Below are 26118 nucleotides of genomic sequence, written 5' to 3'. Positions count from 1 at the left end.
AGATAGTGGGATTCTTTTTGCTTGTTTTAAAAAAGCAACCAAAAATCTTGGATTCTACTAGTAACAAGTTTTTCATGGCATTTTTGATGAAGTTGATGTTTTTGAGATTTTTAAAAATTTGCAGGAATTGGGCTACAAAAAGGGCTACAAAAAGAAGCAACAATGGCATGAAAAATATGAGAAAAAGGGGTTAGAACTGAGAAAGAAAGAGCCATCATGAGATGGAAAAGAGTAGGATCTACAGTGCTGGATGCTTTGGAGAGGGCAGGATAGAAATCAGAGCAGCAGGAACCTGAGCCTACCCTAGAAGGCCAATTCAACATCCAAGGTAAAATTGGGCATTTAGAGCATGGGCCTCTCACACACATTAGTCTGATTTCATTATAATTGATGAGGTAAAGCAAACTACTTCAGAAAGGTAATTTTTGGTCTTTAGCATTTTCTTAGTTTCTAGCTGGCAAGTTAATAGCCTCTTTTAATTATTGAATTAAATTAATTCAAATTTAAGATTTAAAGCCAAAATTTAGAAGCTCACAGAACTTAAATTTAGAGCTGGGAGGGCCCTTAGAAGATCAGGTACTTCAAATGCCCACTTTTTTTTTTAAACATTTTATTTGGTCATTCCCAAACATTATTCATTGGAAACAAAGATCATTTTCTTTTCCTCTCCCCCTCCCACCACCTCTCCCATAGCCGACGGGCAATTCCACTGGGTATCATATGTGTCCTTGATTCGAACCCATTTCCACGTTGTTGGTATTTGCATTAGAGTGTTCATTTAGAGTCTCTCCTCAGTCATATCCCCTCAGCCCCTGTAGTCAAGCAGTTGTTTCTCATTGACAGTTTATCCTCTGCTTGTGGATAGTGTTTTTTCTCCTAGATCCCTGCAGATTGTCCTGGGTCACTGCATTGACACTAATGGAGAAGTCCATTACGTTCGATTATACCACAGTGTATTAGTCTCTGTGTACAATGTTCTCCTGGTTCTGCTCCTCTCACTCTGCATCACTTCCTGGAGGTTGTTCCAGTCTCCATGGAATTCCTCCACTTTATTATTCCTTTTAGCACAATAGTATTCCATCACCAACATATACCACAATTTGTTCAGCCATTCCCCAATTGATGGGCATCCCCTCGTTTTCCAATTTTTGGCCACCACAAAGAGCGCAGTTATGAATATTCTTGTACAAGTCTTTTTGTCCATTATCTCTTTGGGGTACAAATGCCCACTTTTTAAAGCAGGCCTATGCTGGAGAAAGCTTGAACCTTTCACATTCTGACTGTTAAGTGACCAGAGACCAGAAATAATCTAATGATGATACTACCTGAAACTTACTCTGAGTCCAATAACTATGCATAAAATTTATATGTAAATAAAATTTTGTAATTTCTTAAATTCTGAAAATATCAATTGAAATGATATGGACACAAGTAATCTTGTTCTAAAAGATCCTATTTTGATTTTTAAAATCCTCTTCCTTTCTAACCATTATTTTTTAAAAGAAAAAGACAACTATAAATTTGTTAAACTTTGAAGGAGCAAAATATTTTCTAAAGCAAATAGTTCAGCATTTAATGTACTCAGTGCACTAAAATCTTTTCTCCAAAGCAGGTTTTCCTGGACCATTTTAGAGTAAGTGCAGCTGCCTACACTTGGTAATCACAAACTGTCATCTGGCATAACTAAAAATAGCCCTAGTAGGCATGCCTTACATGCAAAAGTTATCCAATTACACTTTGTATCAAATTGGTCATTTATTGAAGCTTTTGCTTTTATTAATTGTCAAATCACATTAAAGTTTCATTCTAAAAATACTTTCCCCCTTCTCAAAAAGTATACTGCCTCGAAAGGAAAAGGTAAAGAAATTGTAAAAGATATAATGCTTAAGTTAACAATACTGCACAGGTAAAATTCATTTTGCATTGTGCATTCTTCTACATATCTACACTCATGTGCTGCTGAAGAGTTTCTCTGATTAAAGAGTCAGATTTTTGTCAATTTTGAGTCATTTTTGCACACAATAGTACAAAATCAGAAATAAGTCTATTAGCTGAGGAATGGCTAAATTGTGGTACATAAACATAATGGAATATTAATGTAACAGAGTGACAGAATCCAGAAAAGCACTAAGATGTAAATGAAATGAAGCATAGTAACTCAGAACCAGGAAAATAACATTCAAAAAATAACTAAAGTGATAGAAAAAAACACCACAAAAATCACACATTTTCATTTGCATTATTTAAAGGAGCTTTGCAATTTCCCAAAACCAATGTAACCTACCCTCTCTTTAATTCTTGGGCTAACTCCTTGTCCATTTGTATGTATAGACAAGCATCACAGTGGTCCACCCAACTTTGTCATAATCTAGACAACAGACATTATCCATTCATCTCCACCCTCCACACAAAAGTATGGATGATTAAACCAGAAATTTCTGAAATGATCAGCAATATGACATCTTTAACAGAAACATCTGAAGTTTCTGTTCTCATCTATTGGGAGTCCTTCTTCAATATGAACTCTGTAGTTGATCACAATGGAAAATTCTGTGAAACCTCACCTTTAAGTCTAGCTAAGAAGTCAAAAGAATTTTTTTTAAGTGCTACTTATTCGACAAATACGCAGCTTATTTTGTTAAGCACAGAAATCCAAAACAATCCAATAAATATTTATTAAGCACCTACTATGTGCCAGGCACTATGCTTAGCTCCAGGATATAATTAATTAAAAGACAGTTCCTTGACCTCAAGAAGCTTATAATCCAAAGGGGGGGGAAGAAAAAGGAGGCAGGAAAGCTGAATGAGGGAGACATAAGAGAATACCCTGGATATTCCTTCTGAATGTTGCCCAAACTAGTTTAAAATGTTCTTGGGAAATATTTGATAAAATAAATTAAAATATAAGAAGATATAGATATTGGCACAGATCGGTGGGCCCTACTTGTATTTGAGTTTGACACCACTAGATTACACCAACTGTGTAAAGAGAAGATCCATACAGGAGGAAACACAGTTGTGGAGGCACCAAGGGATCTATTCAAGGTATGTGAAGGAGGAAAATGTGCCCATACCATGCAAAAAGGGCACCCCGGACCTTAATGCTAGAATAAGTAAAATGAAAGAACACCAACATTTATCTACTGACCAATATCCTTATTTTTTCATTTATAAACTTTTATGAGAATCACCTCCACAGCCATATTTGATATTTGGTAAATAACAGGCAGGCTTTTGAAAGCAATATTTCATAGTAAACAACATCATATAAGTGACTATAAGATATAGAAAATTAAAAATTCCATTTTGCTTATTACTTTTGATAAGGTATTTTTAAGTATTTGACTTGAAGAAATAAAAATACTACCTTGAAGGTTCTCTTCCACAAGATGTTTATCATTCAAGACCTCTTAAAGATCCACGAAGAAACATGATCTAGACCAATAATTTATGTTACATAAATCCCCAAAGGACATGAAAAAAACAAACAATTTAACTGAAATTCATATAGCACCTTGTTTATTATTGTTTCTATCATTTATGTGGTGCTTTAGGGCTGGCAAAGTACTTCATAAATAGTCTCATTTGATCTTCACAATAGTGTTTGAAGCTGGACTTGAACACAGGTCTTCATGAAACCAGATCAAATGCTCCATCTCGTGTGCCAACAAGCTAGCTACTTGCCAAATGTTATCAAGTCTGACACATTAAATTAACTTGTTGTGAGGAAGGCATTATAGGTATTATCCTCCCACATGAGAAAAAGTAAAAAGTTTCAGAGATAGGCTGTAAATCCAGATCTCTCCTGAACAGTTTCCCACATTACCACAATACAACCTCAAAAAGAAATTGTTGTGGAAATAACTAGCATCATCATCAAAAGGATATTCTAGAGAGAACAGAACTTATTTCCTAAAAATCATTGCTTTTCAGAAGTCAAAACAAACTCAAGACAAAAGTGCCTGAACGAAAATAATTTAGAAACCACAACTTTGAGACATAAATACCTAAAAACCTTTTACTTAATCTTGACTTAAGGTTGGAACTTTATCTGTGCTCATTGTTATATGGCATTGGAGTACAATATAAGACATCTTACAGTACTTTATAGATATTTCAGAAACATACCACTCACCATTCCACTAAGGAAAATGCATATTAGAATGCCTAAAATCAGTTCCCCACTCCAATTTTTAGAAAATACTGAAAATTTTATGCATTTATATTTATAAATTAACAGTTCATTCAGTGGCAACCACATTAGACAATTGCTACAATACAGCACCAGAAGGCAAAATTATCATTTCTTCATTTAGAGTGATTATATTTCTCTAAAAGAATACAGGATTCCCAGTAACTGTTAACTCAATCATAATATAATGTCTTTTTTTTTTTAAGTCAGCTCTTGTACTTTTCTAGATGTTCTTTTGGTCTACCCTTTCCCTTATTTTCCAGCTCCATTTTATAAAAAGCTATCAATGAATAGGATATAAAGTAATTTCATCACCTTTTAATTGGTCTGTTTAAATACAAAGGAATAAAAAAAAGAAATCAACCAATTAAGACAAGGGCTATGGCTACAAATTTAAAACTATTTGCTTTCCTCTTCCTATCCCTACAGCTTAGAGCAATGCTTTGCACAGAGTGATTAATAAATGCTTTTATATTCATTCATTTTTCTAAACCTATCCTGTGGCTTAGGCATTTTAATGATATTGAGTGCAATTTCTTAGCACAGATACAAGTTTAAACAATTTCCACTTGTTTGGCAAAAACCTAGACATTCTATTTTTTTAAACCCTTGCCTCCCATTTTAAAATCAATACTGTGTATTAGTACCAAGGCAGAGTATGGGAAGGGTTAGACAATGGGGGTTAAGCAAGTGGCCCAGGATCACACAACTAAAAAGTATCTGAGGCTAATAGTTAAACCCAGGAGCTCCCATCTCTAGGCCTGGCTCTCAATCCACTAGGCCACTTCTCTGGCCCAGTGAACCTAGACATTCTATTAATCAACAACTAGCACAGAACTCTTGTGATAGTAATCAAAAACAAAGAATCAAGTTAGAGTGTGAACTAATTAAATATAAGTTGTTATTAGGCTGGGGAATGGAAAACTTTGTGTGGAAATTTCTGACCATGTGACTGCAGTGGATAAAGTGCCTAGGCTTGGCAGCAAGAAAATCTGGATTCAAATTCTGCCTCAGACCTTTAATAACTGTGTGATCCCAAATAAACCACACAAAAAAGAATTCTTACATCACTGCCACTTTCTCTCCCTCCCACAAAGTGATTCTTCTTTGAAATTATACGCATATGTATGTGTATAAGATTATACTAATATATCATGAAAAGACAAAGCAGTGTTTTATACCAACTCTCATAAAGACAGTCAGTATAAATTGGACTAAAAACAAAATAAAAAACATGAAAACCCCACATTCAAGTTGTTTTTAAAGGTATGTCCACTCCTCACCCTTTGCTGTAAGCCCGCATTATATTGCAGAGCCTGCCACAGACAGCCAGGTACTTTGGCCTCAGCTGTGTGCTCTGGGAGGGGGAGGAGCCCAATTCCAGGTACGCTCAAAGTGTGGGTATATACCAAGCTGTCATTTCTCATTCAACTACTGCTTGCCCCATCCAAATCCTGGCGGGGCCAGCCCGAGGGCAAGGGAATGAGAGAAAAGTCCAGGGAGGCCCAGGACACTGAATTCCATAGCCCTGCTAGCTCAGCTTCCAAGGCCAAGAGTGTAACTAATCCTGGAGGATGGATAAAAATGACCCTTCTGGCCCCGGGACTGCCTCACTGCAACACTTTGGAGATTTCACTATGACCTTGGAACAACACATGTTGTCAAACCTGCCTCTTCCACACTGGCCGTGCACTCGGCCTTTCGATGCAGAGCAAGAACCACAAAAGATTTAGTCATTGATATAAACATAAAAAATAATTTCACTTGATTTCCTAAAGTCTTACTATTTAAATTCAAGAAGAAACTGGAGTAAAATTAAAAGATTGCCTGCCTCCCTGTCTCTGAAAAATAGGAAGCCACTTACTCGAGTCGCATAGTGGCAAGAGAACTGCATAATTGAAGACCTGGATCCCAAATCAATTATTAGCCTTATGTCGCACCACACAAGTTACTTTACTTCTCAGAAATACAGTTTCCTCATCTACGAATTGGGAGGGAAAGAGTAAACAAATTGTGCCACAAGTCTGTGATGCAATTCTAAAAGACTAAGAAAAGATGACTAGGGAAGCTAACAAAGAAACATAAGAAGACATAAGAACTGATGCAAAGAACCAGGAACTGAAAACATAAGGACAATGCAAATGAAAAGAAAAACACTTTTTTAAAATAAGAGTTGAACTAAATCTTATAGAACTCAAGTTCTATGACTCTAAAGCCACCTAAGTTATCTCATTGCTTACTAGCCAATAATTTGATTAGAAATTGAAAAAAAATCTCCAAATTCTTCTTGCTCAGTAAATGGCACTTAGGGGAAAAAACTATCATAAAAATATATTGCTCAATAGTAGTCATCACTTCCATCTCCCCTAATATATTTTTCTAACTTCTCCCATATGCTATCCACATCATATGAAAGCCACCTCAGTATTACTTTTTGAGATGTGATTCTAGTCAGTTAATTATTCCACCTGCAACACGCATTTATTACCTACTATGTGGAAGGCACTGAAAGAATAAACACTTTACATCCAGTTAAAGAGTTTAAACAACTTGCATAAAGACTTCATGTTCAGATTTGAGATTTTAAAGCAAGAATGCTCAATCATATATTTTTATTATCTCTAAACAAGTTTCTTCTTGATCTCCACATTCTACCAAGGTACATGAATATTCCTTCACAATTGGGAAAAAAATTAATGCAACCAGAAAAAGTCTACCCTTCACCCTGTCAGAGTGAGCTTCACAAGTCACTGTGTGCACATGTGCACATATGTACACACACACAGAGTATACTATCCTTACTTTACAGATGAGGAAACTGAGGCAGAGGTGGACTGACTTCCCTAGAGTCACACATACATACATACAGTTAATGTCTGTGGCAGAATTTGAGCCCAGGTCTTCCTGGCTACCAAGTTCTATGCTTTATCCACCAAATGACCTAGCTACCAGCCACTAAACCTATCCTCTCCCTTTCAATAGCTTAGAGTCCTATAGTTGCACCTGTCTGATGGATAATTCTCATTCAAATAACACAATCTACATTAATCTCAATATAATTAAAGACATCACCATCCCTCTAAAGCCAGTTTCAGAAACTAGCTTTTCTACTTGTCAGTCAATAAACATTTAAGCTCCTACTATGCAACAGGCACTATACTAAGCACTGGAGATGCAAAGAGGCAAGCCAGTCATGGCCTCCAGGAATCTGCAATCGAATAGAGAAGACAACATACAAATGTGTACAACAAGCTATGTGCAGGACAAATGGGAAATCTTCCAGTTAGGAGGGGATAGGAAAGGCTTCCTGTAGAAGGCAGGATTTTAGCATGAACATAAAGGAAGCCAGAAGGTAGAGAGTAGAGTAAGGCCACCATCCCCATAGGGGACAGCCTGAACCTGAGCAATGAAATGTCTTGTCTGTGGAATAGCGAGGCCACTGTCATTTGACTGAAGAGGACATGGCGGGGACTAAGAAGGTTGGAAAGGTAGGAAGCGGTCCGGCTAGGAAAGCTGTTCAATGCCCAACAGAGCCTTTTGTAGTCAATCCTGAAGGCCAAAGGCAGCAGCCACTGGAATTCAGTGAATTGGGGGAAAGGAGGCAGAGTGGGGGTGGTACCTTTGTTGTATAGTCCCACCTTTTGTCATTTCTGACTTGTTCCTCCAGCCTCACATTGATTATCTGTTCCTTCCTTTCCTATTTCTCCAACTATCTGCCCAAGACAGTCCAATGTTCTTTCCACTATACAATTTCAATCTTATTTCCTATAAAATTAGCCTGGTAAAGCTAAATCATCTCACAAATCCTGAACGTTCCCTTACCTTTCTGCTTGAGTCTTAGCTCATCTCTCAATGTCCATTTAGAGTCTCAACTTCTTAGAATTCCTATAATACTTATTAGGGTGTCATAGTCAAGGGTTTGATCTGGCACAAATAGTGAAGATTTCAAAACCAATTTTAAATCTACCAAAAGATTTCCCTTTGGATCCTTAACCTAATGTCTGACTCAGAAAGAAAGTTATTAACAGGTATAACCTAAAAACTTAAAATGTTATTACTCAAAGATGGTATTAATTTGGTATTGCAAATTAATATAAAGCTATTACACGCCTTTATAACTAGAGCTAGACATAAATTTTCTCCAACTGGGGGACTTAGTGGAAGACTATAGTAGAGGCAGTTAGACTTGTTTCCAAGTTCTGCATTTGATACAGACTAACCTTTTTGACCATGAGTGAGGTGAGTCTCAAACTCTCAGTGTCCCCAGGTGACTCTCCAAGATTAGAAATTACAGGAGTGGATGATCTGCATAAGTGGATGGAGTTTCCACAAAGGAATCCCTAACATGCTATCCCCATCAAAAATTTATTTAAAAAGAGCCTCTTGTCTGTTAAGATTTCTTATTGGCAATGCCTTAGCCATATAAGGTTGGGGAAACAAAATTCTCTACCCTCATTAAAAAGGAATCTAACATTCAGTTAACATAAAGGTATAGCACCATAAATCAATTATTGTCCCTAAATATGAACTCACAACTTATCCTTCCCAAAATTTGTTTCTATCAGATTAATTCAAGAAGAAATTCTATCCTGAATGCTATGGTTATTAGCTCTCCATAATTTACTTTTGTATTCACAATCACCCAAACCCTACTGTGCCAGTATTCAAGGTATTTTATTGTTAAGAATGGCATAAATACTTTCAAAACCTTAATGATTCCTTACTAACTTAGCATAATTTTTAAAAAAAGACAATTGGAATTCTGAGATGATGTTATGCAAAGCTTTCTTTAATTCTATCAATTTTGAAGACAATTTTTAAGAGCAAATACTTAAGGCCTATCATTTTCAGCTTTCTCCTTTAAACAGTATTTACCTAACAACTCACAGATAGTTATAAAATGTAAAAGCTTAAAAGGGTTAAATTCTTCCACAATGATCCACTGGGACTTAGAGGGGTCTGAGCTTAGATGGGGAGGAAAAAGGACAGAGATCACTGATTGGTTATTACAAGGACAAAGGTTAATAAGTCTAGACATTTATTTAAAACAGTTCTTGCCAATCATATTTTTAAGATTTCAAAACATATAATTATAATCTGATTAGAGGATTTAACAATTGCCAATGTTACCATCTAAAATATTAAAGGAAAATGAGACAACTGCGAATGGCACAGACCAACGTAATTTCACTGATATGTTTTTAATTCAGTAATATGTTTAACAAAATTCAAAGATAAGTTAACCTAGGAAAGGGAACAAATTTGCTTAGAACTACACTGATCAAACAGAACAAGGTTAAAGCAATAATCTAAGCCAAATGGCAATGAAATGTTTAAAACAAGCCATTTTATAGTGATCAGCAAAAGGTACAAATATACACTGTGTAGCTATTATGCTCTAAATCCTCTACTAGATGCATATTTGGTTTTAAATTTCAATCCTTTTCAGTTTCATTTTCAGTAGAAAAACCTAAACTGCAAGCTATGATCACCAAACGACATGGCTGGTTATATACAAAAGCATAAGAAAAGAACATTTCAAAGCTGATTTACCCTTGTCCTTCCAGTTTTTCTGCTGACCGTCCATGGCTCCCCAAAGATCTGGCTGACAACTGGGATTATCAATTATGCATAACAACAGAAAAGCTGCAAAAACAAAAATCTCCTGCCTGAGATCTGAAACATCAGTTTCATCCACAGAGGTCTGCAGTCTTATGTGCTGCACAACTACCGCAGGACTAGAGTCACCTGACGTCTTCTGGGTGTGGAGCAGACTGACGCAGTGCAATCTGTAACTAGGCTACTAATACCTCAGCACTAATGCCTGCATTCAATCTGCTTATTATTCTAACCATTTGCTTGTTGCTCAGACCAAAAAGAATCTATTAGTTGGTGAGAGTAGTCTATCAATCTACATAGAGGAAATCTGACCTTCCTGATGGCAGAAATGTTACTGACAACATGGAAATACACTATGTCTGGGGAATGCTTTTGTCAGATTATTATGTTCTGATGCTGGTTATTTGGCTCAGTTTAAACTGTAAACTGATTATCATAGGAGTTGTACTATATACAATTAAAATGGGCTGATCCAACAAAAGGTCAGAGTTTCTTCCTGCTCTAATTTTATTATAGCTTAACATTTAGCATTTAATGAACTTAGGTGGATCTGAGAAGCTACTCACAATTATCAAGAAATGTTGAAGAATACTGAATAGGTAAATGCTATTTTATTATCATGATACATTTTTAGAAGAAGAATTCCTTCAATTACATTTAAAATTAGCTCACTTTGTCCTTTATTCAAAATATAAAATTATATGATGGCATTTACAAGAATATATTCTCAGTGTAGCTACCATAATGTAAAACAAATGCTTTTTTTTAAAAAATCATCCATCTATCCACAAATTATTTACAGAGGAAAGAATCCATTAGTAACTGTTGGAAATTGCTATGAGAATACATAAAGATTTATTGCAGAACTATTAACATTTAAACCAACGCCTTTTAACTACCAAAATTTCACAAGTTAAATTTCACTAAATTAATAGAATGCCTTTACCCCACTAAATATATATATATCATATAAACTTCTGTCATATATAGCCAATTACAGTCATGAATGTGCTTTTAAATAAGTACAAAGACCAAACAAAATTAAAATTTAGACTTTAGAAATTAAAGAAATACATGAAATGACAGTGTTACATGAAATAAAATCTATGAAAGTTCATTTTTGCTCAGATACAACTCAGTAAATTAGAACATTTCTGGAACTTACTAGAATTATGTGGGTTGAAAAATCCTTAAATATCAGATGTGACAAATATCCAATGACTCATTTGAGAACTACATCACCACATACTGGGCATAGAAGTAGCAGCATGTCTCTGAACTACCTCCTATGCAAGTTCTCAAACTTAAATTTTAGAGATGGTATTTCTCTCTTAAAAGTTTTTTTTTTTAAACTAAAGTATCCAATCTGGATCTTTGATATTTTATATTACTTGACAAAACATATCAAAACACATTAGAGCGAGCCTCCTGAACATCCATAAATCCCAATACTAGTTAATGGTTGCTGAACTACTTTTTAAAAATTCTTACTTTTACTGATACTTTAATATCAATCATTTCTTAATGTCCTTTTCCTCTCTCATGAATCATCTTTTAACAAATATATGAAAAGGAAAAAGTATTTCAAAAAAACTGAAATCTGAAAATCTGTAGACTAGTCCCTCATATCTGCGATAAGGGAAGGGTCTCAGGCAGGTCAGTGTAGTCACTATAATCACACTTTTCCCATGATTCCTCCATCTGCACAGCTGTAGTCACTATACAATACCATTTTCCTGGTTCTGCTTATTTCACTTTAAATCAATTGGCAGGTCTTTAAGGAATAAGCATTACTTCACTGGCACAGCAAGCTCCCAGATGAGGAAACTCCCTCTCCCAATTCCAGCTGGCCCCTTCCCTGCAGTGTCCAGCCCTAGAAACCTGCCTACACTGCAGAGGACACCTGACTTGCCCAGGGCCACAGAGCCAGACCAGGTCAGAGGCAAGACCTTAAACTCCTATCATCCTGGCTCCAAAGCCAGCTCCCTAATCCTGACCCCACGTGGCCTCTAATTCTTCACTATCATCATTTCTTAGGGTGTTGTAGTATAATTTCATATTTGTGTCCCATGGTTTCACCTGTACCCTTCCCCTCTCTCTTCTTTTAAAAAGGTGTTCAAAGGTCCCCACACACCCCACCCCCTAACACTTCTGTGGAAGGAGATTTTAAAATGCAATCCTATAAGGGACATGGCATAATGGAAAGAGCCCTCAGCTGGGGCATTAGAAGACCTGGGCTCCAACACCCTTGGTGACCTACTGGCTGTGCTATCTGTTATGTAACACTTTAGGGACTTGGTTTAACTCACAGGGTTGTTTCAAGAAAAAAAACACTACAGGAACCTTAAAGTGTTTTATGAATGTGAATTATTCACAATACCTAACTCATTCTTATGGAAAACAATGTATTTCAGGCAGTTGTAGAATCAATTAAATCACAAACCTTTCCACAATAACCATCACACCCAACCTGTACATCTGTATACCAGTGCTATCAAATTCAAATAGAAATCCCTGCCAGACATGCATTATCTTGGAAAATATTTTTATTTTGCCAAAAATTTACCAATTACATTTTAATCTACTTTAGGCTGCACACAGAAGTTTTGTTGACCACCGACAGCCATTAAGTTTGGCACCTCTGACACACACAATCCAACCTTCTTGTTATAAACCATATATGAACAACTTCAATTTCAGCAATTAAAATTAAATTAATTTAAAACAATTTAAAAATTAATCCTAATTAGAGTTCTAGCTATACTATGATATTTAAAGTGAGCTGGAATATTAAAATTAAACCCCAAGTAAATCATTGTGAAACCTCTCTGTAATCGCATTTGGTCATAGCACTGAAGCTTCAAGGAGATGTATTCCCTGCGTCTGTTTACCATCTCCTGGATGTTTAGAGCCTGCACAAAAACACTGCTCCTTTGGAACCAGGAACTTCCTCCAAATTTCCCCCCACTATGTTGTTTTTAAGAGTTGGATTAATGAAGTTAGACAGGATAAGCATAACAAAGAGCTCCTCTCTAAAGGATCCTGGGAAAACATTAACAAATTCTGAGAGGATACCTGGAAAACAATACTGGCAATACTTCCTAACTATGTGATCAAGGATAAATCACAATAGCCCTCTAAATGTCAATTTCTTCTTCAACAAAACGAAGACAATAAAAGTTGGACTAGCTAATCAAATAAATATCTGCATCCCTTTTTTTTCCAGTTTTCCTTATTAGTACCTAAAAGTTTCCATCCTTATCCCCTGGCTCAAAGTCAATAATTATTTAGAATATAGTTTGTCTTATTTACATTTTATATTGGTATTATCCTAAGAAGGTTTTTAAAGAACATTTGAAAAGTCATTCCAAGTCATTTCTAAGGGAAAGTAATTATACCAGTCAAATTAAAGAGAAACTAGAAAAACTAAATAATGAAGTACAAAATGTAAAAATATCATTGTTAGAACTCAACAAAATATATAAGAAAAATATATAACTCATTAATCATTTATAGACTATTCGTGCATAGTCTAGGGATCTACAAGATTAAACTTCATAATATCACTAAAATGTTTTAAATTTTAATATGGTAGATATCAATAGATATAATCCACAGAAACAAAGGCTCTTGAGCAGGGTGGTGATAGTCTTTAATAATTTAAGAGTGAATAAATGTCCTGAGACCCCATTAGAGAGTCTATGAACCCATGTCCTACAAAGTCCTAAGTGTGAATCCAAAAAGAAAAATCACACTGCTTGACCAAATTTTTTAAAATGTGTCTCATTATTAAAAAGCTCATGTTATGTGCTGTCATATAACGCCCCCTATGGGCATAATTAGACAACTTCAGCTTTCACTAATGGAGAGAAAGCAGAGAAATGGAATGAATGTACTGGATATGGCACTCACAGAGGCAGGTCCAAATCCCACTTCTGCTGTTTACTAACAGAATAATCTCATTTCCTTACTTGTAAAATTGGAGGGAGGGACCGGATGGGTGGACATTAGATGACCTCTTCCAGTACTAAATGAATGGTTAATGCAATGTAAGAGCTAGATTTTTAACCTTAAAATAAAACAGTATTTCAAAGGTATCCTAGTTCAAAATAAGAGCCCCAAACAAAATCTGACAAAGTTGTAATATAGGAACAATTTTAACACAAATGCAAACACTATGCAAAGTATATCAGTAATCCACAAATTACCAAATTAAAAAGGCAATACTGAATCGGATAATAATGTTAGCTCCTGTGCTATAATCTAAAGCAAATATCTGAATATCCTACTTTCTTTATCCTACTCTCTGTAATCTTTAAATTACATATTCTCATTAAAAGCACTACACACTTCACATTTTTAAAGTACACAGACTTAGGGGGATTTCACAAGAATACATAATAATGTAATGTTAAATACTGTCTTGTTAACAAAATGACTCAATTACTCAGTTTGAAATACAAGGTGTTCATATTTTTTAAAATAGTCATTTTGGAAATATCACAAAGTATAGAATAGTTTGATATAGATAAAATAGCACTTATATTTGAGTTAAATGGCCTCATTTCTAATCCTAACTTCTCTACTTACTACCTAAGTGGCAAGTCACTTAAATTTATCTGACCTTTCCTCATTTTTAAAATGAGAGGAATTGAACCAGATGACCTCAAAAGTCTTTTCCAGTTCCAAATCCTAGGAGTCAAATATTCTTCCTTTTAAATTCTTACCTTCCAACTTCGATTCAATATTGTGTATTAGTTCCAAGATAAAAGAAAATAAGGACTAAGCAATAAGGGTTTAAATGACTTGCCCAAGGTCCTAGACCTAGAAGTGCCTGAAGCCAGAATTGAACCCAGGAGCTTCTGTCTCAAGGTCTAGCTCTCAATCCACTAAGCCACCTAGCTGCCTCTCAAATATTCTTTGCTTTCCAAAATAATTAGCTTTTTTTGTTGAACAAGTTTTTTTTATTTGGTCACTATGAAAACATTTCACAAAAAGTTTTCTACCTTACACACTAGATGGCACCAAAACCTATCTTCCAGAAACAGGCCATGAGGCATTTTATTTCAGGAACTTTATCATGTATTGGTTCTAGAGAGTAAGAACACTGTGAAGATGGATTAAGGAAAGAAAAAGGAAAAAGAAACATGGGAAAATAGTGTTTTTTCCAATTGATACAGTGCTGAACATCACATTAAGCCTTCTTATTACATATTTCAACAAACTCCTACTATACCAAATACACTGTGGAGCTACTACAAGGTCACTGTTCTCTTGGACCCTCTGAAGGTGAGGGAAGGGGAAAAGAAAAAAATGAGCATCTATACATCTATAATACATGTATAGATTACATATACACAAAAAAACTAACACATAGAACATCTAAAATATTATTGTATATCTCAGGTCTCACACAGGTACTTATCACCTCCTGGGACAATGACAATGATCCTCCTAATTCTTCCCCTTGCCTCAATTCTCTCCAATCTTTTTATTCTTCAAATAGCTACCAAAATAATGATTCTAAAACAAGTCTGATTGTCACTTATTCTTGGGGCTCTCTCTTGCCTCTGAGATCAAATGTTTGGCATATAAACCCATTAGATGACCTAGCTCAAAACTTTGTAAAACATCACTTAACAATAGTTTACAAGTTGATATTTCTACCCAATTTTTTTGAACAGATTTGTTTCTCTTAATGTTAAGGTCTTAAATTTTACTTTAATCTTAATCTGATAGTTGACATTTAAAAAAAAAACAGCTACAACTCTGAAAAAAGCACCCCATAATTTAACACATGCAACCACAGGTTTCTAATCTATCTTAAAGTATTAACTCATACATTTTTGTAAAAGAGCATTAGTGAAAGACGGATCCTGGGTAAACCTAAGATAGGACTTATCCTCTCTCTTACCACAAAAAATAAGAAAAGAACAAACATCAAAAAATGGAAAGAACTGATCACAAGGAAAAGGCCACTCAACACAAGATATGAGAGAAAGACAGCCTTTTGGAGTGTCCCCTCAATAACATCTTGGGGGGACCTTCAATCCCTTCATAACCAGGACAACCAAAAGTCACACAGATATATCAGTCACAGAAAAGACAGTAGAGCCCAAAAGTAGTAGATAAGGGAAAGATGAACAGGTTCCACTGTAGCGGCCATCACCATCCCAAATGGACACTAATGCTCTGTTGGTGGAATTATGAACTAATACAACCATTCTGGAGAGCAATATGGAGCCATAGCCAAAAAGGCCATCAAACTGCATCCCCTTTGACCCAGCAACATCACTATTGAGTCTGTATCCCAAAAAGATCAGTGAAAGGACCCACCCATTCAAAAATGTTTTTGGCAGATCTTTTTACAGTGGCAAAGAACTGGAGACTGAGGGATTGTCTATCACTTGGGGAAAGTCTGTGATAGAATATACTACCAGATGAGTTTAGAAAACCCTGAATAAGACTTGTATGAACTGATGCAAAATAAAATGAGCAGAACCAGAAAATGTATAAACAAATATACAATGATCAACTGTGAAGGATTAAACCATTATCAAGAAAGCAGGTCTCCAAGATAAACCCAAGGGGCTCATGATGAAAGTGCTATCTCTCCAGCCAAAGAGGGAACTGTGAGAGTACGATTGCAAATCAGAGCACACCATCTTCCATTTTATTTCCTTGAAATGTTTTCTACTGTAGACATAAGTGTCTTCTAAAGGGGTATTGCATGAGAGCACTGGTATAACTCATACCACACTGTGTACCACCTCGGAGGAGAGGGGGTTAGAGGGAGAGAGAAAATAGGAATCCTGAAATGTCAGAAAGCAGTTGTCACAAACTGTTTCTATAGGGAACTGAAAAATATTTTTTAAACTAAAGTACATTTGCACAAGGGGAAAAAAAATCAGTATCCCAAATGGAAAAACATCATTCCTTGAGGTTCAGAGATTTCATCCAATTGTAGTGGGTGGGAGAGAAAAGAAGAAAGGCTAAGGAAAAAAGGACAGCAGGAAGAAAAAAGTCACATCAATGAATGAGTACTTTGAAGTACGGCAAGTTTGCTTTTACATTGATCGCACTATCACACTACTAATTTTTCCTAAGGTTTCCTTGTTGTAAGTAATCATGTTTCTCCTCTCCCAGCCCTTGCCAATCTCCATTTTAAAAATGGTCCCAGGAAGTTAAGTGACTTGTTCAATGTCACACAGGTTTTAAAGTGACTCTAGTCGGTGCTATTTCCATTCTACCATGTTGCCTGAAAAATCAAAAATTAAAATGATATTCAAAAAAAGTTTAGTTTATGTCCTTAAAAATCCTCTAAACTTGAATCTAATCAAAGAAAATAGGGCATCTAGTAAAAGGAAAGAATGAGTCATCCTTAAAAAGAATGTAAAGGTGAACTATGTTTTCAAAAAACAAGCTAAACATGTTCAAACAATAGTTAGTCTAAGAAATGAAATATTTGTTTTCATGCGGGTGAGACAAGGGTAAGAGTGTAGGAAGGGAAATCTTTTTGCTTGTTTTAATTTCCTTTATTTTAGTAATCAGATTGAAAAATATTAAGAAGGAAAATGGAATGTCAACAGGCTAAAGCTAAGGAAATCACTACTAAGACAAAAACATGAAAATAACTGAAGTTTCATTGCTCAAACAGGCAAGAAAAGGAAACCTTTGAAACATTTTTTAAATGGAGAGAAGGTAATTCACAAAGGAACACAGATGAGTAACATTGATCCATTATATTTAATATTTAAAATAATTAACTGTGTAGACAATACTTTCTGTTCTTTTTATATAGTCTGACTTCATTTTACATGCATAATAGCAAATCCTGTTCTTTTTTATATGAGCATACCTAGGGTTATCAATTACCAGCATCACTATTCTTGTACTTTGAACACTAAATAGTGTTCATGAAGCAAGGAGAAGCACTGCTCTGATGCAGACATGAATTGTTAGGAGCTAATGTTTGGTGCAAAACAATGAAATGATTGCCATTACTGTTTCTCAGAGGAATAAATTAGTTGGGCAAAATGCCGTGAGGAATTTACACTGCCCAGAAAATCGGAAGAGATTTACTGTATGAATATTTTATTTTACATATTTTTCAGCCTTTATTTTTTTCTAATTGCCAATCACATATACCTGAATTTGGGCTTGTTGAGTTTGCAACAAATAAGGTCTTACTGTAGTAGAATTCATTTTTGTCAATATTTCTGAAATTCATAACTTTAAAAAGAGAGAAACTGAAAGCTCCTGTGGCTCTGACTTCACAAAGGCAGGTTGAACAAGACATAGGTTCAAAAAGAGAAATCAATGACATCAAATCAAAAAGGACCTTAAGGAAAATAGCTAAGAACAGCCTTGAAACCATCACATCTAAGTAACAGAGCACTCTCAACTGCACAATGCTGTCCTCTTTGAGAACTTACATTCCTGGGAAGAAAGGGAATCGAGCAAGAAAATGGGGTTGAAAAAAAAAACCCAGCAATTCTTGGAAAAGAATGTTATAAGTTAATGCCAGTGAAATGAAGCAAAATGAATGATGTAAGAAGAGGAAAGACAAGGATGATTAAGTACTATGCTTTTATCAGAACTGCAAAAAGATAAAATTGGAAATGCAACTTGGAATTGAGGTAGAGTAACAGAGAGGCAAACTAACGAGAGAAAATTAAGATCAGATTAATATGAAGAAAACTTGTAAAGACTAGGGCTGACTTAAAAGAGGAAGGGAAAAAGAAAGTAATATAAAAGTTCAACTGCAGAAAATAAAAACTTAATGGTTGTAATGTGAATAGATTAAATAAATGTTTGAAAAAAGGGAAATTTTAAAAAAAAACACAATTTCCTGCAAACAAGAAAAAGACTTAAAACATATACATAGAGCGATGTTGACTAGGATTACTATTTCATTAGCATGGGGAAAACTTTTAGTGAACAAACTTACTCTATGATTTCAAATCAATGCCTTCTCTGAATCTTACAGTCGAGTGACAATGAGGGGATAGATCAAAATTATGTTTCTGGTGACTACAAATAAAAGCATTGCAATCATGAATAAGGCAGTCATAAAAATTGAGATTAAACGGAAAATTACTCCAGGTTCCAGACTTTGAAAAAATATTAAATGCATTTTATTTTAAATAAATTTTAAAAATAAATTGCAAAGATAATGATAATAACAAAAGACTAATATTTTCCTTTCAGTCAAATAAATCAGTCATAAAAATAAAAAATAAAGAATAGAATGTTGCAAAAATTAGATGTGATGGACTTATAACAACCTATAAATAGGAAAATTATATAATATACATTTTTTCTGGCATCCCATAGAACTTTTACAAAAACTAATCATGTGCTAGTCATAAAGGAACTACAAACAAATGTAGAAAGGCAAACATAAATACCATCTATAGCCACAAAAACTAAAAAGTTTAATAAAAGAAATGTGAAAAGATATATTAAATGGAGGCTAAACAACGAATCCCTGAATGAGTCAAAGAACAAATCACAGAAACAATGACTAAAAGGGTTAAGGAAAAAGATAATAAAAAAAACACAAAATATATGAAATGCTAATCAATTCTCAGAGGAAAATTTTAGAAATTGGCATTAACAAAATTGAAAAATGAAGTAAAAAATATAATTAGAATACAAAATAAATATCTTTTAAATTAGAACTATCGTATAACACTGGGCAATCATTCAACCACTGTTTTCTCATTGGTAAAGTGGGGACAATAATAGCATCTACTGCCAAGGGTTGTTGTAATGATCAGATAAGATTACTTAGCACAGTGGCTGACATAAGTAGGTGCTTAATAAATGTTGGTCTCCTTCCTTTTGTAAAACAAGTATGGTCTCAATATCCAAACCCAATATCAAAGAGAAAGCTAGAGAGACAAATATAACTTATATATAGTGATACCAAGATCTAGAAAATAATTCTCTATGACTAGGTTGGATTCCTATGAAGGGATTAGCATAGAATCCACAAGCTTGAGAAGGTAACTTAAAAAATCACCTAATCTAAACCACTTATTTCTCCTCCTGAGGAAACAGAAGCCACAAGGTTAGCACAATCATACATGCAGTCTCAGAGGTGGGATAGGAATCATGTCTTCTGACTCAATACTTTTGTACCAACACTGCTTCTCCCAAATCATGCAATTATTTCACTACTCTGAAAAAGAAAAATAGTGATTAAAGATATTTAACAGCATATGCGAAGAGGAAGTTTTTTAAAATGTATATCCCCAATACAAACAAGAATAAAGCAAAAATAGTCTCCTCTCCACTATTCTTTGATACAGTTCTAGAAATTCTAACAATAGCAATAAGATGCAAGAATTAAATTATACAAATACGGGGTGCCCCAAAAGTAGAGTTTAAAACCTTTATGACAGATCCTGTATAAGCAAAGAGACGGCAACATTATTTGCAGATGATGTAATGGTATAGCTAGGAAACTATGAATCAAACAAAGTAAAGCAATGGCAACAATAATGCAAAGATCTAGAAAATCTAGGATGCAAAATAAATCTACACAATTCAGTGTTCCTATGAAGGACTACTGTGCCCCCCACACACACACTTCTTACAGGCTGTACTTCTTACTCATCATCTGAGGAGATGCAGCCTCTCTCTGCACACCACAGGTGTCGCCTCTCAGAACACCCAAAGGAGGCCAAACACATCCTCATTTCTCACCAGGAAGCTATAGACTTGGAGCTTTCCTCCCGCCTGCATTCCAGCTTCCTTCTCTGCACTGTCCTGTTCTATGAGAACTGGAGCTCCTTGAAGGCAGGGGCTGTCTCTATGCCTACATTTGTAGGGAAAGGCAGCAGGGTGGCTCAGACACCTCTGCTTGTTCTCAGTTGAAAAAAAAAATTAACAAATTTCTCTGATAAAGGTTTCATTTCTCAAATATTAAGAGAACCAAGTTTATAAGAATCCAAGTTATTCCCTAATTGACAAACAATACAAGGATATCAACAAGCAGTTTCCACATAAAGAAATCAAAGTTCTCAATAATCAAATGAAAAAAAGTTCTAAATTACTCTTGAATACAGGGACGCAAATTAAAATAAATGAGATACCTATCATACCTATCAGATTGGCCAAAAAAGGGAAAATAAATGTTCAATATTAGAGAGGATATGGCTAAAATGGAACATTAATGCATTGTTGATGGAGTTGTGAACTGACTCAACCATTCTGGAGGGCAATTTGAAATTATGCTTACCTTTTGATCTGGAAATACTACTACTAGAACCATATCCCAAAAAGATTAAAAAGGGGAGATTTTAGAAACTGACAAGCGGGACATAAGCAGAACCAGCAGAAAACTATACACAATAATAGCAATATTGTATGATGACTTAGCTACTCTCAGCAATACAAGGATCCAAGACAATTCTGAGAAACCCAGGACAAAGAATGCTATCCCCATCTCTGGAGAAAGAACTTTCGGAATTGGAAGAGATCAAAGAATACTATCTTTCACTTTGTGTTTTTATATGGGGGCTTTGGTTTTATATGAGAATTCTCTTACAACAATGACTAATATGGAAGTAAATTTTGCATAATACATGTGTAACCTCAATCAAATTGCTTACCATCTCCAGGAGGAAAGAGAGAATTGAGGAAGGGAGACAGTTTGGATCTTTTAATTTTGGAAAATGTAAGTTGAAAATTATTGTTGTGTAATTAGGAAAATAAAATATATTTTTTAAAAAAGAAAGCACTTAAATGATTGTTGACATTGTCAACAGCAACAAAAACCAAGAAAAATACAATTTTATGAAAATAATAGCTCGGTGTGATAAGAAACAAGAATACAGGGGGGAAATTCTCTATCTGACAAGAAATGATAGGAATATTGGAAAGCGCTTTGGAAGAAATTTAGTTGAGATAACATCTCACTCCATATACCCACAATAACCTCAAAATGAGTATGACTTGAGAAAAGCCCCCATTATCTTAAAAAATAGGAGAATTCTTAACCAGGCAAGAGATAGAAGTCAAAAGATCACTTTGATGAATGATATAAAAAAAGGAAGAGAAACTATCAAGTAGGAAAAAATATTTTTACATTACTTTTTTTTATATCCAAGACACATGGGGAACTGACATAAATGAGTACACAAACTTTCTTCAAAAGATAACTGGTCAGGGGACAGCTGGGTAGCTCAGTGAATTGAGAGCCAGGCCTAGAGATGGGAGGTCCTAGGTTCAAATCTGGCCTCAGACACTTCCTAGCTGTGTGACCCTGGGCAAGTCACTTGACCCCCATTGCCTAGCCCTTACCACTCTTCTGTCTTGGAGCCAATACACAGTATTGACTCCAAGATGGAAGGTAAGGGTTTAAAAAAAAAAAAAGATAACTGGTCAAAAGGATATGAACATATTCAAAAGAATTATAAACATATTCTTAATCATAATAGTAAAAAGAAATGCAAATTTAAACCCCTCTGAAGCTTTACATTTCAAACTCTGAAAACTGACAAAAATGCTGAAGGATCAGTGATTTTTACCTGCTTAGGGAACTGAGGAAGCTCAATGAAAAAAAAAACCCTTCATCAAATTAGAGAAGAAAATGCTCTACAACTTATAACCAGATTTACCTGGGGCACTGGTTAAGTGGCTTGGCCCAGGGTCAAAGAGCCAGTATTTTCCAGGGACATGGCTTGAACCCAGATCTTCTTGACTATTAACAGCTCTCAATAGAGTACCTCTAACTTTTCTACTGCAATAGCAGCAAACCAATCTATCAGCAATTGTTTACTAAATATATTGTGTATATCAATAATTTTTATCGTTTGGATGGACAGTGCTTTCACTGATTTTGAGATAACAGAAACCTTAGAGGTTATCTGGGCCAGAAGTGTCAAACAAGCTGCCACCAACATTTCCCAGTGAAGCAGAACCAGCCAAAATAAAATGGGGAGAGACGGAATAAAATAAGTAAAACTATAATAACCACAGATGGCATCACCCTCCAGGATCCTTAGGTATGGAGCTCCCACTCACCAAACAACCTGAGCCCCAGCCCCTACCCAGGCTAACCTTTTCCTTAGAGATGAGAAAATAAGAGGTCCAGGGGATGGGGTCTGTCCAGTTCAGAGCTGGTGAGTGGCAGGCATACATGCAGCCCAGACTCCAGACCCCCAACTCTTCCACAACACAATATCGCCAGTTGGCTTTTTTAAAGCAATATCATTTATCTTTTCCAGTCTTTTTTTCCAAAATCTTTCCCCTTTGAGACACCTTAAAAACTGAGTGACTTTGAAATTCTCTCCCATCTGGCCTGTACCCTAGCTTCTATGCATGGAGGAGGTATAGCCACCATTCTCAACTTCATCTTCTCCTGTTCTTCTTTTGCTTGTATATTTAGAGCTAGAAAAGCATTCTGAGGCTATGCAGTCCAACTCCCTAGTCTTACAGATGAGGAAACTGAGGCCCAGGAAAATAAAGAGATTAGTCCAAGGTCACACGGGTGGTTAGCCTTGGAAATGGGATCTGAACCAAAGTTCCTCCTTCTCATTAAGGGAGGGGCTAACAGTCATTCCACTGTACATTAAGTTTATCATATGCAATACTAAAATATAGGGATCTAAATGTGGATAGCTTCATCATTATTAATAATGAAAAGATAGTTCAATCTATTCCATTTTGAAATGTGTTCTTGTTCTAGCTCCCACTATAAATGTTTAAGACAATCAGGCTATAGGGAGTAAACTATCACACAAAGCTTTCTGCTTCTTATGTTATAATCTGATTATTGGCTTTTTTTTATGAGACAAAACGGCCTATAATCTTCAGTTGCCCTCCATGTTAATTCAGAATAGCCTCACTCTAAAACTATTGTCCTTATCTTTTCATTTGGCAAGGAAATCAAGAGTTTGCCCTACAAGAAAATTTCTGTAATCCTTTTTTTTTTTGGTCTCTGAATTATGGCTATTATACACCATGTTTCTCTTAAGAGAACGCTGGGGCTGCTCTAAGTCAATTGTTTGATTAAACAGATGCATTTTCTTGCCCTTCGTGTATAGTGAAAAGAACACAGATCTAGGAATCTGGAAAGTCTACTGTGAATTTTTTAATTTTCATTTTTTTTTACCTTTGTCTTCTGTCTTAAAATCAATACTGTATATCACTTCTAAGGAAGAGTAGAAGGGCTGGGCAATAGGGATTATGTACCTTACCCAGAGTCACCCAGCTAGGAAGTATCTGAGACCAGATCTGAGCCCAGGTTGCCACCCCTTCTCTGGTCCTGGTTATCCATCCCCTGAGCCACCCAGCTGCCCCTTCTCAGGTGAATCTACCTCTGCTCCTTACTAACTCGGAATGCCAGGCTGGTAGCAATCCTCCCTGCAGTACTCACTTCACAGGACAGCTCTTACAAGTGAAATGACCTAAAAGCACTTTGCAAATTTTAAAGCACTCTATATAGTGTCCGCTATTATTTATCTCTTTTGTTTTGATAACTTCTTCTGAGATTCATTCTAACTAGGATTTATCAGGGATGAAGAGAGATAGGTGACTACAGGAAAATGATTCTAAATGATGAGACGACAGATTCTTCTCAGGTCAGTACTCAGTTATTTTCCTTTAAAATATCCTTCATTTTTAGCAGCGTTTGGCACTTGGCCACCTCCATCAGCTTCTGATTCTCCTCATTCATAAAACATGTCTTCTGACAAGAAATTTTTGTATGTTTTTATTTCTTTATTGCAAAGTAATTTCCAAAATTTGCTATCTTTCCCTGTGGCCACCCTTCACATTAAATAATCTGAGCCCAGGCCACCCCCATCTTCTCTGGGCCTGGTCTACCATCCCCTGGAGCCACCCAGCTGCCCCCTCTTGGGTGAATCTACCTCTGCTCCTTAAATTAAATACACATTAAATAATCAAAATCAAAGCAGAGAGCAGCAATGGATTGAGTCAGGTCCTATGTGACCCTGAGCAAGTCACTTAACCTCCATTGCTTAGGCCTTACCACTCTTACCAATACGTAGTATTCATCCAAGATGGAAGACACAAGGTGGAGGATGATTTGCTAGGAAGATCCTGTTAAGGTTTTTGTGCTATTTCTCTACTTCTTCATCCTCTGCAGCCAAAGCTGTTAACTATCTTCATGAAGATCCACTGGCTTAAACTCATCCTCGGCACTTCCAGGCAAGATAACCAAAATCCCATGTCATTTCCCTGCCGCCTTTCTAGCAAACAATGAATCTAACTCTAATGATTCCTTTATTCACCTTGCCAGGAGAGCCTGTGATTCACTATTTCATCCAGCTACAACAACTACTCTTTTTTTTTTTACATTTCACTGATATCAGAAAGGCCGATACACATGTGATTCCTCTAATAGAGTATTAAATCACTGGTAGCTAGTTGGCCAGAGTGCACATTGATGTACCATCAACTGAGTTAATATCTGCATATTATCAAAAAACTTAATTCTTTATGCCCGCCCCCACATCTTCTACCATTTATAACACTCTATGAAAGCAGAATCAAGTTGCTTGGTTTTTTTTAAGTTGCAATAGCCAAAGAATTCATCATCTAGTGGCCAGTTTTCTAGTAGGGAACCTCCCTGTCCTTGGAAAGCAGATAGTCTGTCACTGGGACTGTCCTTGAAGTGCATCCAGGGTGGCAAACCCTGCCAAAGCCTGCAAGAACCCTGAGCGAACCTCTACGCCATAAAGCACCAGAGAAGCTGTGCAATATGTGCCCCGGGGAGGGAGAAACAAGGAAACTTGAGAACAGAGCATAGTCCCCAATCACACTTTGAGCTACAATGCTACAATAAAAACTGCCCAAAATGGAAAATGAGAACAAATTAGAAAGTCTAATACTAAATTCAATAAATTCCTAGCTTTCGTCTTTAAACTAGTTATATTACTTTACCCTTTTATAACAAAAAATTTAAAACTACAGTTCAGTACTGCTGAAAAGTTCTCCATAAAAGGAATTCCTATGTAAGCAAATTTTATTTTATGTAATTTGGTAGCTAATGTGGCAATAATGAGATGATAATGATGAGATCAAGAGGTCACTGAGTCCAATATTGACAATGACCAATTAATTTAACTTTTTCTATATGTAGATGTCTTGCTGATGTTGAATATATAGGATCACTTTCATATACCAAGAGAGGCATTAAAAAACTAAAAATGCATGTTACTACAAAAACTTTTTTTTAAAAACCCTTATCTTCTATCTTGGAGTCAAAACTGTGTATTGTCTCCAAGGCAGAAAAGTGATAATGGAAAAGTGATAATGGGGATTAAGTGACT

At 35.7% G+C, this 26118-nt stretch overlaps 1 protein-coding gene across 4 annotated transcripts in view; it reads right to left on the bottom strand.

Annotated features, from left to right (window-relative positions):
- Positions 1-26118, bottom strand: part of RTN4 (reticulon 4) — a 63051-nt gene that overhangs the window by 17695 nt on the left and 19238 nt on the right. The window contains exon 1 of one of the 4 annotated variants that reach the window (XM_007476818.3): positions 9746-9992. The exons of the other annotated variants lie outside the window; for them this stretch is intronic. Within the exon in view, the coding sequence (XP_007476880.1) occupies positions 9746-9779 (34 nt within the window). The 5' untranslated portion in view covers positions 9780-9992. Of the gene's footprint in view, positions 1-9745; positions 9993-26118 lie in introns of those variants that run through there. 4 annotated transcript variants of the gene reach the window in all.

Source organism: Monodelphis domestica, chromosome 1 (genome assembly GCF_027887165.1).
Source record: "Monodelphis domestica isolate mMonDom1 chromosome 1, mMonDom1.pri, whole genome shotgun sequence".
NCBI lineage: Eukaryota > Metazoa > Chordata > Mammalia > Didelphimorphia > Didelphidae > Monodelphis > Monodelphis domestica.
The sequence above is the reverse complement of the archived record's forward strand: the minus strand, read 5'-3'. Positions and strand labels throughout refer to the sequence as shown.